The sequence below is a fragment of the Trachypithecus francoisi genome, unplaced genomic scaffold (genome assembly GCF_009764315.1).
Source record: "Trachypithecus francoisi isolate TF-2019V2 unplaced genomic scaffold, Tfra_2.0 Lachesis_group12, whole genome shotgun sequence".
Lineage (NCBI taxonomy): Eukaryota > Metazoa > Chordata > Mammalia > Primates > Cercopithecidae > Trachypithecus > Trachypithecus francoisi.
The window spans coordinates 71,973,667-71,990,110 of NW_022681457.1; the positions used below are offsets into that span (position 1 = coordinate 71,973,667).

Below are 16,444 nucleotides of genomic sequence, written 5' to 3' on the forward strand. Positions count from 1 at the left end.
TAGTAGGTGACGCAACGAAGGGACGGCCTGGGGGCGGGGCCACGCCGATTGGCGCGAAATTTTCTTTGCCCCTTCCACTTTCTTTCCATTTCCAGCGAGACACACGCTTTGGTCCTGGCGTGCGGCCCGTAGCTGTAGGAGGAGCCCTGCTGGTACAGGTTAGAGGTGCTGCATCCCCCTGAGCTCTCGAAGCGGAGGCGGTAGGAAACGGAGGGCTTGCGGCTAGCCGGAGGAAGCTTTGGAGCCCGGTGAGTGTGGCGTCCCGCGGGTTGCGAGGGACTCGGGGGAAGGCGCATCTGAACCTCTGAAACTGAGGACTTTCTCTGTAGACTCACTCATTGATTCTTTCAGCTGACATGTACCAAGCGCCTGTTCAGTGCCAGGCACTGTTCTGAACTGTTAAGAGCGTTCCTCTCTTCCACACTCCAATTCCTAAAAGCGCTGCAGGGAACTGAGTTGCAGTGGGGATGGCGGAAGCCAACAGCCGAGAAGCAGGAGCATTCCTGCCCTCCGTACCCTGAGGCTCAGTGATGACTTTCCCTCCATCTGCACTTGTCAAGCACTCTACTTCGTTCTTTGAGCTATAGTGTAGGAATCACTACAGGGAAGGCGGAGCAGAGGTTATTACCCCATTTTACGGACGTAGCAAATTGCGCCCAGAGAGGGACGTGTCTTAGGTCGCTTTTCGTGACTAAGCAGTCTGGGCTCCTACCCAGATCTTTTTTTCAGATGAGCTCCTAACTGCTGGACTGCCATTCACCTTGTTTTCAGAAGAGAAGTCTGCTGGCACTCTTTCTACTTCTCTTGTCTAATCCCGGAACTGAAGGGTCTTCTGCTGTGACAGTTGGAAAAAGCATTCTTACCCGGATCTATTTGTGAAACTGCAATGATTAGATACGATTCTAGTTGTCTGTAACGCATGAACAATAGTACCCACTTCTCTGCTGTATTAGGTGGGCTGGAAATGCCAAAGGAGTTTCCAATATGACAGAATGGTTTGAGTCCCTCTGCAACAGTTTTTAACTTTAATGGAGGGCAATGTGTGGCCTTTAGGAGGTTTGTGAATCTGCCGAAATTGAATCCAAAATTTTGCTTGAATTATATGTTAGTTCCGTAATATTCATCCAATGATACTTAATAAATAAAACCACTGTACCTTACAAATAAATGCAAGGGATTAAGCTAGTGGGAAAGTGGATTTACCATTTTGCATTTTTTCACTTAATCTTCCATTTTCCTAAAATAGTGCCTGGCACACGATGGGTACTTAATCAATATTGGTTGAATAAAAGGAAGATTCTATTCTCTCCATTTTGTGGGTAAGCAAATTGAGGCCCAATCCACAATGCTCAGTCAGTGGCCGGGAAGCCTGATTTATTGTAATAAGTACACCAAAAGCAAGCTGTCAGTTACATATTAACATTATCCAATTTCACACAATGTATTGTAAGGTGAAGTAGTTAAGAGCACAGTAATTGCAATCTGGCTTTTTGGGGTTTGAGTTAAGGCTGTGCCATCCTGTATAAGATAGGACAAGTTATCACCTTGAAGTGATAATTAACATCTACCTTTCTTTTTTTGAGACAGAGTTCCGCTCTGTTGCCCAGGCTAGAGTACAGTGTTGCGATCTTGGCTCACTGCAACCTCCACCTCCCGGGTTCAAGTGATTCGCCTACCACCACACCCACCTAATTTTTGTATTTTTAGTAGAGACGGGGTTTCACCATGTTGGCCAGCCTGGTACCGAACTCCTGACCTCAAGTGATCCACTTGCCTCAGCCTCTTAAAGTGTTGGGATTACAGGCGTGAGCCACTGCGCCCAGCCTTTGTATTTATGTTTTATCCCTGTGTGCATTTTATAAGTGTCATGAAGACATTTACAACCCCTGTATTACTGTCTTTTAATTTCACTTTGTTAGATGTTTTACACCTATTGTGCCTTATTCCTAGTATTTCTAAATGTTATAGTTTCATTTCTTAGGAATTGACCTTTCTGTTTTCCTGGATGGGAAGAGATAAGGCATAGTACAAGATGGACACAGATGATACTAAATTGCCTGTGTGTTATCTTCATAGACCATGACTTCAAATAAAATGTTTTCTTAGTTTGAAACATATGGGAGTGTAGCAGGGGCAGAAAATAAGTCTGAACTCATTTGAAGGCAGGGACTATGTCTTAGAATCCATCAGATAAATACCAAATATTTATCGTGGTAACTCAGAGTTTGGATTCTTCCACAGGAGCCATGGCACACTACCCCACAAGACTGAAGACCAGAAAAACTTATTCATGGGTTGGCAGGCCATTGTTGGATCGAAAACTGCACTACCAAACCTATAGGTGAGTGATGGGATCCTTTGGTTGTCCTGGAAATACAGCTTCTCAAGCTGAACAGTCAACTTGTATCTAGCCTGTTCTAATTACTACAGATTGACAATGAATGAACAGGAGATTAGAACTGATTGTAAGGAGGGATTTTGTTTGATGCAAGAAGGTGATGGGATAAATATAGCAGTTAGTGATGAGGCAAAATTATGGTAGGCTCATAAAATTTTATATGTATGATAATGTCATATCTATTTAAGGTGAGTTCTGTATAACTTTTGATGATAAGGAGATGATAGATGTTTTTACTGTGTCTTTCCCAGCCCTGGAGATCTCTGACAATTTGACTTTGTTACTGAGCAGCTTGATAGCCTTGGGAAACATTTGTTGTGGGAAGCATTTGCTGTTCTTTGTCAATAACTGAGAGGAATTAGGGTTCATAATAAGACCTTTGGATTCATTACTCAGCTAAACCAATTCATTCAACCCACTTTGCCTATTCTTAAATATAACTGGGCGAATTGTTTTCCCAGTAGGAGAGTTGGTCAGCAGAAAGAAATCAGGGGATTGGAGAGCCCTCTTCTTTGTGCCCAGGGGATCTGAAGAGCTTGACCCACTTTAAGTTATTTCCTAATGTGCTTCTCTGTTACTTCTAGAGAAATGTGTGTGAAGACAGAAGGTTGTTCCACTGAGATTCACATCCAGATTGGACAGTTTGTGTTGATTGAAGGGGATGATGATGAAAACCCGTATGTTGCTAAATTGCTTGAATTGTTCGAAGATGGTGAGTTTGGGACTGGAATAATAAACCATTCCTTGTCATGAATGATTGGGAGGTGGGGAGATTGTCGATTCTTTTGTTCACAGCAGTGTGCAGGGCACATTAGACTGAGGTGGGATCACATAAGAACTAGCTGCATCTTCTTCCATCTAGAAAACTTCTTTACTCACCAAAGCAGTATTGAGTAAAATGGAACTGGAAGGCTCAATAATTTAACTTTTTCATTATTTGGGAAGATAAGAATGGCTATTAAGGCAGAGTTGGGGGGGATGGAGAGAATGGATGAATTTGGGAGGAAGAGAGAAGGAAAAAACAGTTAATTTGCACTATCATAGAGATGTGTCCTTTAATTTTGACATGAAGGTTAGTAATACATTTTGCAAGTGCTACTTCGTTATAAATGAAGAGGTAAGTTGGATTTCGAAGGTGTAGCAGTTGGGGTTTCAGTCAGGGAAAACAAAAACACTTAAGATGTTTTACCCAGAGGAACTTGTGTGTGGGTGTTGGAAAGGCTAGAAGAAAAGGTGACATTTCCCAGAGATGAGTAAGTGCAGGAAGCCACTACTGCCCCTAGGCTGGAGGAGCAAAATGGAAGGTGGCATCAACCAGAGCCTACAAGCCCACATTGAAAGCCTTAGCTGATTTGCTGACCTTCTAACCCTCTGCAAAACAAGAGGAGAGCACAGCAATGTGGGAGTGGGGCACGGCTCCACAAGGAGGATTAGGAAGACAGCAATTTGAAACTATCCAAAACTGCCTCGTTCAAGAGACAGAAGAATGGCATGGTCATTAGGTAATCCTGTGGTTATGTGTATGCCCAAGAGAAGGAACTGACAGACTGAGTGGATAAAGATGTTTTACATTACTATAGTCCCCCTTATCCATGGTTTCAGTTTCTGCGATTTCAGTTACCTGACGACAACCGTAGTCCAAAAATATTAAATGGAAGATTCCAGAAATAAGTCATAAGCTTTAAATTGTGTGCCATTGTGAGTAATGTGAAATCTCATGCTGTCCCACCTGGAATGTGAGTCATCCCTTTGTCCAGTGTATCCATGCTGTACAGTATGTATGTATGTATAGGAAAAAGTATAGCATATACAGGGTTAGTGGCAGTATCTCCAGGTTCAAACATCTACTGGTCTTGGCGCATACCCTTAGCAGATAAGGGGAGAGTACTGCACATAGATAAGGGGGATCTTTGACATACTTTCTCTTTGACATACTTTGAAGTATGGAGAAAAACCTCATCAAACTAATGTCCAATAGAGGCAGCACATCAGAATCACGGTTTTTGGTGTGTAGATTCTAGAATCCTGTCTTGGTGCTCCATTGGATGGCTTTAGTCTTTCTCTGAAGAAAGCTAAGAAGAGAAGAGATGATGATGATGATGATGGCAGTAGTGAGTGTTCTTTCAGTTGGAGCTATTGCTGGTGTGGAGTGATGCAAATCCTATGCGGTAATAATAAAGCTGAAGATTGCAAGCATGCATTTGCCAGAAGTCATCTCAGTGGTTGATGCTATAATTCTTTGTATGTGTGTGTGTGTGTGTGGTGTGTGTGTGTGTGTGTGTGTGTGACAGAATCATGCTCTGTCGCCCAGACTGGAGTGCAGTGGCGCAATCTCAGCTCATGCAACCTCAGCCTCCTGGGTTCAAACAATTCTCCTGCCTCAGCCTCGCGAGTAGCTGGGATGACAGGCACCTGCCACCACGCCCAGCTAATTTTTTTTTTTTTTTTTTTTTTGAGACAGTCTTGCCCTTGTTGCCCAGGCTGGAGTGCAGTGGCACCATCTCGGCTCACTGCAAGCTCCACCTCCTGGATTCAAGCCATTCTCCTGCCTCAGCCTCCTGAGTAGCTGGGACTACAGGCACCTGCCACCACGCCCAGCTAATTTTTTGTATTTTTAGTAGAGACAGGGTTTCACCGTGTTAGCCAGGATGGTCTCAAGCTCCTGACCTCATGATCTGCCTCCCAAAGTGTTGGGATTACAGACATGAGCTGCCACACCTGGCCAACTTTTTGTAGGATTTTTGTTATGCTGCTGTTTGATTCTGTCTTTATAGTCACTGATTTTTATTTGTTCATTGCCTGTGTTTAGAGTAGCTCCTCTCAGAGGCCTTTTTGTCATTCCTTTGGTGGCTGATTGCACCATTAGGAAATGGAGCAACCCCAGAAGAGCAGGTGTGTGGGCTGGAATTAGATTACTGCAGTTGGTCATGTGACCTTTGACAAACTCTTTAGGGTCCCCGTCACTTGATTTCTTTGCCTGAAAAGGGGGATAGCTGTAGTACCTACCTTGTAGGGTTATTAGAAGGATTAAAAATCGGCCCGGTGTGGTGGCTAACGCCTGTAATCCTGGCACTTTGGGAGGCCGAGGCAGGCAGATAACAAGGTCAGGAGATTGAGACCGTCCTGGCTAACACGGTGAAACCCCGTCTCTACTAAAAATGCAAAAAAAAAATTAGCTGGGCGTGGTGGCAGGTGCCTGTATTACCAGCTACTTGGGAGGCTGAGGCAGGATAATGGTGTGAACCTGGGAGACAGAGCTTGCAGTGAGCCAAGATCAAGCCACTGCATTCCAGTCCAGCTGACAGAGTGAGACTCTGTCTCAAAAAAAAAAAAGGTAACACATGTTGGGCCAGGCACGGTGGATCATGCCTATAATCCCAGCACTTTGAAAGGCCAAGGCGGGCGGATCACTTGGGGTCAAGGGTTTGAGACCAGCCTGGCCAACATGGTGAAACCCCATCTTTACTAAAAATATAAAAATTAGCTAGGCGTGGTGGCATGGTCCTGTGGTCCCAGCTACTTGGGAGGTTGAGCCAGGAGAATCTCCTGAACCAGGGAGGCAGAGGTTGCAGTGAGCCAAGATCATGCCACTGCACTCCAGCCTGGGGGACAGAACAAGATTCCGTCTCAAAAAAAAAAAATAGAAAAATGTTGGCCGGACGTGGTGGCTTATGCCTGTGATTCCAGCACTTTGGGAGGCCAAGGTAGGCAGATCACATGAGGTCATGAGTTTGAGACCATCCTGGCCAACATGGTGAAACCTCATCTCTACTAAAAATATAAAAATTAAGCAGGTAGGATGGCAGGCGCCTATAATTCCAGCTACTCAGGAGGCTGGGGCAGCAGAATCCCTTGAACCCCGGAGGCAGAGGTTGCAGTGAGCCAAGATGGGAGCACTGCACTCTAGCCTGGGTGACAGAGACTGTCTGAAAAAACGAAACAAAACAAAAAACAAAACAACACATGTCAAGGGCTAAGCATGGTGTCTGGCACATAGGAATTGCCCAGTAAAGTGTCCTTGAGTTGTCTTAACCTTTCCCTTTCCACTGAATTCCTTCTAGATTCTGATCCTCCTCGTAAGAAACGTGCTCGAGTACAATGGTTTGTCCGATTCTGTGAAGTCCCTGCCTGTAAACGGCATTTGTTGGGCCGGAAGCCTGGTGCACAGGAAATATTCTGGTATGATTACCCGGCCTGTGACAGCAACATTAATGCGGAGACCATCATTGGCCTTGTTCGGGTAGGTGATGTCACAATCCTTGGTTCTACCTTGAAGTTTATTTCTGTCTGCCTCCTAAACTGCATGACCCCAGAAATATTACCGGCTCTAATTTACCCCATGGGGAATATATTATTTTCTGTCATCTTCTGTGCTTGCCTGTCTGTTTCATCTCAACAAATGTTTATTGAGAGCACATATCATGTGTTAGGAGCCTCCTGCAAGAAGTGACATTTGGGTTGTGACCTGAGGGATGAGCAGGAATTAGCAGATGTATCTCAGCCGGATGTTATATTTAGCTATGACTGTGACATGCATAGAGCATTGTGAGGCTGAATATGCTGGCTTAAACGAGGACTGCACCTTGAGTAAATCAGTACAAAGAGTGCTAGTTGCTACAGACAAATTTGTATGACAGGATTTCATAATAAATCAGGTGCTAATGAGCGGCTGGTTTGCACGCTGAAGTAAGTCACTGGTTATGAGTTTTTCCTGAAGTGACTTCAGGCTCCCCAACATGAGATTCAGTTGTGGCGTGAGGTGTGGTTGTATGCTGATTATGTGGTTCATTGAGCATTAGGGCAGAGACTCTCGTCTGGCATGATTATTGTAATTTATCCTCGAGTTAAATGAGCGAAGGAGAGAAAGCTAAAGGAGTGTGAGGCAGATGCAGAAGTTGAGGCAGCAGGATGAGTATACGCAGAGAGGCACAGGGCTTGGGGCATCTAGGCAGGAGCACAGTGGTGGGAATAGCAGGACTGTGACAAGACCACTTCAAGCAGTATTGCGCACTCTGTAGGTAAAACGAGGCCAGATCTTAGAAGGCATTGAAAAAGTAGTTTAAGTAATTTGGTCTTGCAACAGTGGGAGTCATTATTGGCTGTTGAGCAGGAGAGCATGTTTAGATAAGTTGGTGGGGAAACTTGGCATAGGTGAACAGAATGGACTGGAAAAGAAAGCAATGGTAGGGTATAAGAATATCAGCTAGGAGAAATCTGTGAAAATAACCCAGGAGTGAGATGATGCGTATTTGAACTAGGTTGATAATAATAGGAATTGAGAGGTGAACAATAAACATTTTTAAAAATGAAAGGAATAATTTATATATTTCATTGATGTCTTTAAAGCCGTTAATGATTAAATGAGTAAATACTCAGTAAATACTCATTATTCTTATGTGTTTTTCTAGCAATATGTTATGCCATGTCTATGCCTCTTTAGATTGGAAAGGTAACATTTTAGGTACAGATGTGGACTTAAATGTTTTTAATTGTAGCTCTGATGGCATACTCCTTGGCTCTTTTGGGGCTCATCTCTTCCTGCTTACCTGTACTTCTGAATTCAGGTGATACCTTTAGCCCCAAAGGATGTGGTACCGACAAATCTGAAAAATGAGAAGACTCTCTTTGTGAAACTATCCTGGAATGAGAAGAAGTTCAGGCCACTGTCCTCAGAACTATTTGCGGAATTGAATAAACCACTAGAGAGTGCAGCCAAGTGCCAGAAGCCCGTGGGAACAAAGAGTAAGAGTGCAGAAAGCCCTTCTTGGACCCCAGCAGAACATGTGGCCAAAAGGATTGAATCAAGGCACTCCGCCTCCAAATCTCGCCAAACTCCTACCCATCCTCTTACCCCAAGAGCCAGGAAGAGGCTGGAGCTTGGCAGTAAGTTGTGGAATGGATCACAGTGGGCAATACTGGGGCTAAAGGATTATGTGATAAAAATGTTCATTTATGGAACAGTATTGAGTTAGTGATCATAGTGCACTATAGCCTGGAACTCAAGTGATGAGGCTCAAGCAATCCTCCTGCCTCAGCCTCCCCAGTAGCGGGGACTACAAGGGTAGGTCACTGCGCTTGGCTCTATTTTCTGGGTTTTTTTGTTTTTGTTTTTTGAGACAGAGTCTTGCTGTGTCACCCAGGTTGGAATGCAATGGCACAATCATGACTTATTGTAGGCTTGGTCAATGATCAAGTCAGTGGCCAATGATCAAGGCTCAAATGATCCTCCTGCCTCAGTCTCCCAAGTAGCTGGGACTACAAGTGCGTACCACTATGCCTGGCTAATTTTATTTTAATTTTTTGTAGCAAGAGGGTCTTGCCATGTTGCCCAGGCTGGTCTCAAACTCCTGGGCTCAAGTGATCCCCGCGCCTTGGCCTCCCGAAGTGCTGGGATTACAGGCGTGAACCACCACGCCCAGCTATCAGAGTTTGTGTTTCATTTTAAGACTTCACCCATTTTTTATTTAATTTTTTAAATATGTGAAACATTAATATCATTCGAGTCAAAACTACTTAAATCTACCTAGAAAAGCACTACTCCTTTCCTTGCCTTCCCACCCTGCTTACCCCACCTTCTATATGTTAATTAATTGTTTTACTTTCTGGTTTATCTTTCATATGTGTCGTTTTGGAAGAATCAGATGTGTATGCATATATGTATACCTATGTACAGACACACATTTATTTTTCATTTTCTTACCAATGGGGTAGCATACTGGATATATTCTTTTCCAACTTGCTTTTTCCCCTTACAATGTATCTGAAGCTCACTCCCCAGCCTTTCTGAGAGCTTATCCCCACTTGTTATATATAGTCATTCATCCTTTTTGAATTTTTTGTGTAGGTGTCAAGTTTTTCAAGTATAAGTTACTTGTATTCTTGATAGCTCTATAGTACACTGTGTGTTTTAGGAGCTGAATGTAAAGTACAAAACAGTTAGAAAATGCAGCAAAAATATTAACTAATCTGTAATACTACCTTCAGAAATGAAGGGGCTCACTGGGCCCGGTGGCTCACGCCTGTAATCCCAACACTTTTGGAGGCCAAGGCAGGTGGATCGACTGAGGTCAGGCATTCAAGACCAGCCTGGCCAACATGGTGAAACCCCGTCTCTACTGAAAATGCAAAAAATTAGCCGGGTGTGGCAGCGCATGCCTGTAATCCCAGCTACTCGGGAGGCTGAGGCAGGAGAACCGCTTGAACCCGGGAGGCACAGGTTGCAGTGAGCTGAGATCACGCTATTGCGCTCCAGCCTGGGCGACAGAGCGAGACTCTGTCTCAAAAAAAAGAAAAAGGAAAAAAAAAGAAGCGAGGGGGTTTTTCTTTTTTTTTTTTCTTATGTCCTCTCTTCTTCGTCTTTCAACTCTGTTGAAATTTTACCTTTCTTTCAAGGTATATCTCAAAAGCCATCTTTATGAGCTCTCATGTGCTTCTGGACACTTATTTCACTTTATATAATATAATAGGCAGTCTTGTATATCATCTGTTAGACTAGAGTGTTTTGTGTATTGGAACCAGGGTTGAGCCTCATTCAACTTTTGTTTAACCTTAGCCCCCGGCACACGCCTGCCTTTTTAACTGCTCAGTTGGTATCTGCAAATGGGCAGCTGGGGTCCTTGGTGCTGTGATCCTCGTGAGGGAGGAGCAATTCCACACAGTTTTGTGTATTCACAGAACCCAGTGGATTGTTCCCAGGAACCCCACTTCTCTCCATTGGCAGATATAATCTGGGTTATTGTGCTATGAAGTAATCATTGTTACTTGATAGCATCGCTAGTATAACTTTCTTCAGATGTCATTGAGTTAGGGTTGAAGGCGTGTGATGTTGCCCCAGTTGAGACCCACTGTTCTGATAGGTTATTTCAGGGAAACCTGTTAGAGATGAGAGAAGACTTACCCCATTTATCTGCAAAAACTGAATTAAAAGTTGACTTATGGTTCTAACTAGGAAAATCACTCCTAAAATTTAGGTGAGAGATGAAAAATTATTAGAGCTACCCGGGCTGGAGAAAGAAAGCCTGGAGTGATTAAAAATATAGCTAATTCATGTTTTACGTATAACTCAGTGGCAGAATTTGGCTGTCATGAGATTGCGGGTTTGTATGTTGTTTGGTAAAAAACGTACACATTGTCTGTGGTGATTTATCTTGGGCTTAGGTAACCCTCAGATGTCCCAGCAGACTTCTTGTGGCTCCTTGGATTCTCCAGGAAGAATGAAACGGAAAGTGGCCTTCTCGGAGATCACCTCACCTTCTAAGAGATCTCAGCCTGATAAACTTCAGACCTTGTCTCCAGCTCTGAAAGCCCCAGAGAAAACCAGAGAGACTGGACTCTGTTATACTGAGGATGAGGAGGCTTCATCCAAACGTTGCATAATCCTGAGAACCCGAATTCCAGCTTCGAAAACCATAGACGTTAAAGAGGAGAGAATACTTACCCCTATCAGAGGGGGACAGAAATCTTCAGTGATGCCATCCGTGATTCTGAAACCAGAAAACATCAAAAAGAGGTGACCAGGGACATTACCCGCAGAGCAAATTGAAATCCTTCACATCATGTGAAGTGTGTGGGTCATAGTCTAAAAAGTTAGAACAGTAGTTGAAAAACCTATGTCACAGAATTATTGGGGAGCTTTCTTAAAATACAGATTTCTAGGCCTCTTCCCACACCTGGTGAGTCAGACTCCAAGCACTGGTCCTAGGAATCTATATTTGGAAATGCTATTCAGATGATTCCAATATACTGAGCTATTATTTGGGGATCATTGCTATAGAAGATAACTTCCCAAACCTGCATTGCTATCCAGTTTGGGACTTCATTAGTTCCTGTGGCTTTTTGCCACATTTTAACAGTCATTTTTTAAGGCAGTTTTTCGTTGTTGTTTAATTTTATTTCAATAGTTTTTGGGGAACAGGTGGTTTTTGGTTACATGGATAAGTTTTTAAGTGGTGATTTCTGAGGTTTTGGTGCACTTGTCACCTGACCAGTGTACATTGTACCCAATATGTAGTCTTTTATTTCTCACCCCTCTTCCACCCTTCCCCTTGAGTCCCCAAAGTCCCTTATATCATTCTTATGCCTATGCATCCTCATAGCTTAGCTCCCACTTATAAGTGAGGATATGTGATATTTGATTTTTCCATTCCCAAGTTACTTCACTTAGAATAATGGTCTCAACTCCATCCAAGTTGCTGGAAATGCCATTATTTCATTGTTTTATGGCTGAGTAGTATTCCATGGTAAATATATACCACATTTTCTTCATCCACTCGTTGGTTGATGGGCATTTAGGCTGGTTCCATATTTTTACCATTGCAAATTGTGCTGCTATAAACGTGCGTGTGCATGTGTCTTTTTTTAATATAATGACTTCTTTTCCTTTGGGTAGATACCCAGAAGTGGGATTGCTGAATCAAATGGTGGATCTACTTTTAGTTCTTTAAGGAATCTCCACAGTGTTTTCTATAGCGGTTGTACAAGTGTACATTCCCACCAGCAGTGTAGAAGTGTTCCTTTTTCACTGCATCCACACTAACATCTGTTATTTTTTGCTTTTTAAATTATGGCCATTCTGACAGGAATAAGGTGGTATTTCACTGTGGTTTTAATTTGCATTTCCCTGATAATTAGTGCTGTTGAATATTTTTTTCAACAGCACTGGCTGTTTCTTTCTTTTGAGAATTGTCTATTCATGTCCTTTGCCTACTTTTTTTCCCTTTTGTTTTTTTTGAGAGGGAGTCTTGATCTGTTGCCCAGGCTAGAGTTCAGTGGTGCGAACTTGGCTCACTACAACCTCTACCTCCTGAGTTCTAGCAATTCTCCTGCCTCAACCTCCTTAGTAGCTGGGACTACAGGCACTTGCCACCACGCCTGACTAATTTTTGTATTTTAGTAGAGGCAGGATTTCACCATGTTGGCCAGGCTAGTCTCAAACTCCTACCTCAAGTGATCAACTCACCTCAGCCTCCCAGAGTGCTGGGATTACAGGTGTGAGCCACCGCACCTGGCTTTTTGCCCACTTTTTGATGGGCTTATTTGTTTTTTTCTTGCTGATTTGTTTGAGTTCCTTGTAGATTCTGGATATTGGTCCTTTGTTGGATGCAGAGTTTGCAAATATTTTCTCCCACTCTGTGGATTGTCTGTTTAGAGTCTGCTGATTATTTCTTTTGCTGTGCAGAAGCTTTTTAGTATCATTAGGTCCCATTTATTTATTGTTGTTTTTGTTGCATTTGCTTTTGCTTTCTAAGTCATGAATTCTTTGCCTAACAATGTCTAGAAGACTTTTTCCAATGTTAGAATTTCTTTTTTCTAGATTTTTCTTTTTTTTTTTTTGAGACGGAGTCTCACTCTGACGCCCAGGCTGGAGTGCAGTGGCATGATCTCGGCTCACTGCAACCTCTGCTTCCCAGGTTCAAGCAATTCTTCTGCTTCAGCCTCCCAAGTAGCTGGGACTACCAGCGCGTGCCACCACGCCTGGCTAATTTTTGTATTTTTGGTAAAGATGGGGTTTCACCATATTGGCCAGACTGGTCTTGAACTCCTGACCTTGTGATCCACCTGCCTCAGCCTCCCAAAGTACTGAGATTACAGGCATGAACCACCACGCCTACCCATTATCTTCTAGATTTTTTATGGTTTCAGGTTTTAGATTTAAGTCTCTGATCCATCTTGAGTTGATTTTTGTATAAGATGAGAGATGAGGATCTGGTTTCATTCTTCTTTGTTTTTTTTTTTTTCTTTTCTTTTTGGAGACAGAGTTTCGCTCATGTTGTCCAGGCTGGAGTGCAGTGGCACGATCTTGGATTACTGCAACCTCGCGGGTTCAAGCAGTTCTCTTGCCTCAGCCTCCCCAGTAGCTGGGATTACAGGCATCTGCCACCGCCCAGCTAATTTTTTGTATTTTTAGTAGAGACTGATCTCTCAAACTCCTGACCTCAGGTGATCTACCCACCTCGACCTCCCAAAGTGCTGGGATTACAGGCATGAGCCACCACGGCTGGCCCCAGTTTCATTCTTCTACATGTGGCTTGCCAATTATTCCAGCGCCATTTGTTGAATAGGGTGTCCTTTTCCCACTTTATGTTTTTGTTTGCTTTGTCAAAGATCAGTTGGCTGTATTTGGCTTTATTTCTGGGTTCTCTGTTCTGTTCCATTGGTCTACGTGCCTATTTTTATACCAGTACCATTTTGTTTTGGTAACTATATCCTTGAAGTTATAGTTTGAAGTCAGGTAATGTGATGCCTCCAGATTTTTCTTTTTGCTTAGTATTGCTTTGTCTATGTGGGCTTTCTTTTTCGGTCCATATGAATTTTAGTATTTTTTTTAGTTCTGTGAAGAATGATGATAGTATTTTGATAAGAATTGCATTGAATATGTTGAATCTGTAGATTGCTTTTGCAGTGTGGTCATTTCACAATATTGATTCTACCCATCCATGAGCATGGGATGTGTTTCCATTTGTTTGTGTCATCTATGATTTCTTTCAGCAGTGTATCAGATCTAGGACCTTTTTGGATGAGTCTTTAGGGTTTTCTAGGTATATGATCATATCATTGGTGAACATTAACAGTTTGACATACTCTTTTTTAATTTGGATGCCCTTTATTTCTTTGTCTCGTCTGATTGCTCTGGCTAGGACTCTTTTTTTTTTTTTTTTTTTTGAGACGGAATCTCACTCTGTCGCCCAGGCTGGAGTGCAGTGGCCGGATCTCAGCTCACTGCAAGCTCTGCCTCCCGGGTTTACGCCATTCTCCTGCCTCAGCCTCCGGAGTAGCTGGGACCACAGGCGCCCGCCACCTCGCCCGGCTAGTTTTTTGTATTTTTTAGTAGAGACGGGGTTTCACCATGTTAGCCAGGATGGTCTCGATCTCCTGACCTCGTGATCCGCCCGTCTCGGCCTCCCAAAGTGCTGAGATTACAGGCTTGAGCCACCGCGCCCGGCCATAGGACTCATTTTTTAACTGGAGACTATTCTCAAATACAAACTGTACAAAAAGATAAGACATTTAGAACAAACTTTGCTGTACAAATAAAAATGCAACAAGCCAGAAGTTACAATTTGTAGTATTTGCTACCTAGAAACTTCAGCACCTGTTCCATAATAGGTTGCTCAATAAATGCTTTATATTGAATATACAGCTGCATTTCTGCTAACCTTGAGCCTGTGTGGATAGTAAATTCATACATGCATCAGAAACAAAAAAGGACAAGCACCTGTCCCTGGGAGTAGTATATTTTGGTTTCTAGTTGGGGAGGTGGTGAGTCTGATTTAAATAAGCTTAAGGCAGACTTTGAACTCTGGGTTTGAGTCAAGCTTCAGTTATAACTTTTTTTTTTTTTTTTTTTTGAGACGGAGTCTCGCTCTGTCACCCAGGCTGGAGTGCAGTGGCTGTATCTCAGCTCACTGCAAGCTCCGCCTCCCGGGTTCACGCCATTCTCCTGCCTCAGCCTCCTGAGTAACTGGGACTACAGGTGCCCGCCACCTTGCCCGGCTAGTTTTTTGTATTTTTTAGTAGAGACGGGGTTTCACCGTGTTAGCCAGGATGATCTTGATCTTATGACCTCGTGATCCGCCCGTCTTGGCCTCCCAAAGTGCTGGGATTACAGGCTTGAGCCACCGCGCCCGGCCAGTTATAACTTTTTACTTATAATTTTTTGCCAACTTTTTAGCAAAAAGAAAGTTTGGTCTTTTCAAAGTATATATAAAAAGACTGGGAGCCAATAAGGCCACTTGATTATCTTCTAGTGCCTTTTGGACACTCTAGTGTCCAAAACTACTTCCCGTGACCTCGCTGTGATTTCTTGTAGGGATGCAAAAGAAACAAAAGCTCAGAATGAAGCCACCTCTACTCCCCATCGTATCCGCAGAAAGAGTTCTGTCTTGTCTATGAACCGGATAAGGCAGCAGCTTCGGTAAGACTACTCCTTGGCAGGCAGAGAAACATTGCTGTCATCTCTGATATCTATACTCTTATCTCTTAAAGCCTCTTATATTGTTTGTTTGCCAATCCATTGAAATTGACCTTTTACCTAGCATGTCTGGAATTATTTTAAGTTTCAGATAATTGTCTTAGTTTGAAGGGGCAAGAAATACTTCCTGGGCTTAGGTGGCTCCCATCCCTGATCATCATGTCCAGCAAGACTGGTGGTGGGAGGGGGTGCCTAAGAGCATGAACTTGGATTCTGAGAGATCTGGATTTGAACCTGGGCTTTGTCATTTACTATCTGTGTAACCTTGGGAAGGCACATTTACCTTTCTAAGTCTGAAATCCCTCATCTACACAATATAATAATAAAAATGTCATAAATTTGTTGAGGGGTTTAATGAGATAATATAAATAATGCTCCTAACAGAGTGTCTCAGTAGCAAGCACCCATGTTGTCTGGTCACAAGGACCCTGCAATGCTTGTAATCCACACTAACGTTATGGAGTTCTTCTTATTTAGACTTGAACACTGAGTAGCAAAAAATATGTCCCTACCATTTAGGTTTCTAGGTCATAGTAAAAGTGACCAAGAAGAGAAAGAGATTCTGCCAGCAGCAGAGATTTCAGAATCTAGCAGTGACGAAGAAGAGGCTTCCACACCGCCCCTTCCAAGGAGAACACCCAGAACTGTGTCCAGGAACCTGCGATCTTCCTTGAAGTCATCCTTATACACCCCCACGAAGATGCCAAAGAAAAGTGTAAGGTTCTACTAGGTTTACTTCCCATCGAAGCATCCCTCTCTTAGTTTAAAAGTTACAAATGCTGAGGTCACAGATTAGTAACAGCTGGAATCTGAGGACAGGTCTGTTATATTCAATGCTATTCCTTGTGGAATATTCATGGAGAAAGGGACCTAAGTGAACACTAGGACTGAAAATGAATCTAGTAAAGAGTGATTTTTGAGTTAAGTCCCTTTTACAGTACAGAATCAGACAGCCAAGAGCCGAACTTCCTGAGGGAAGTACAAGACCCACTCCTCTTTGCATCTCCCACGGAGCACTGGCAGAGTGGGAATCGCATGTACGGCCACAGAGCCGTGGTGTTTGTTTTGTTGTCCCA

The 16,444-nt window shown here is 43.2% G+C and overlaps 1 protein-coding gene across 1 annotated transcript in view; it reads left to right on the top strand.

The window, feature by feature from the left end:
* The first annotated feature begins 27 nt into the window (after positions 1-27).
* The window catches only part of ORC1 (origin recognition complex subunit 1), a 32,158-nt gene continuing 15,741 nt past the window's right edge, over positions 28-16,444 (top strand). The window contains exons 1-8 of the mRNA XM_033226371.1: positions 28-248; positions 2,242-2,341; positions 2,983-3,110; positions 6,460-6,638; positions 7,963-8,281; positions 10,556-10,907; positions 15,207-15,311; positions 15,888-16,083. Coding sequence (XP_033082262.1) covers positions 2,247-2,341; positions 2,983-3,110; positions 6,460-6,638; positions 7,963-8,281; positions 10,556-10,907; positions 15,207-15,311; positions 15,888-16,083 — 1,374 coding nt within the window. The 5' untranslated portion in view covers positions 28-248; positions 2,242-2,246. The remainder of the gene's footprint in view (positions 249-2,241; positions 2,342-2,982; positions 3,111-6,459; positions 6,639-7,962; positions 8,282-10,555; positions 10,908-15,206; positions 15,312-15,887; positions 16,084-16,444) is intronic.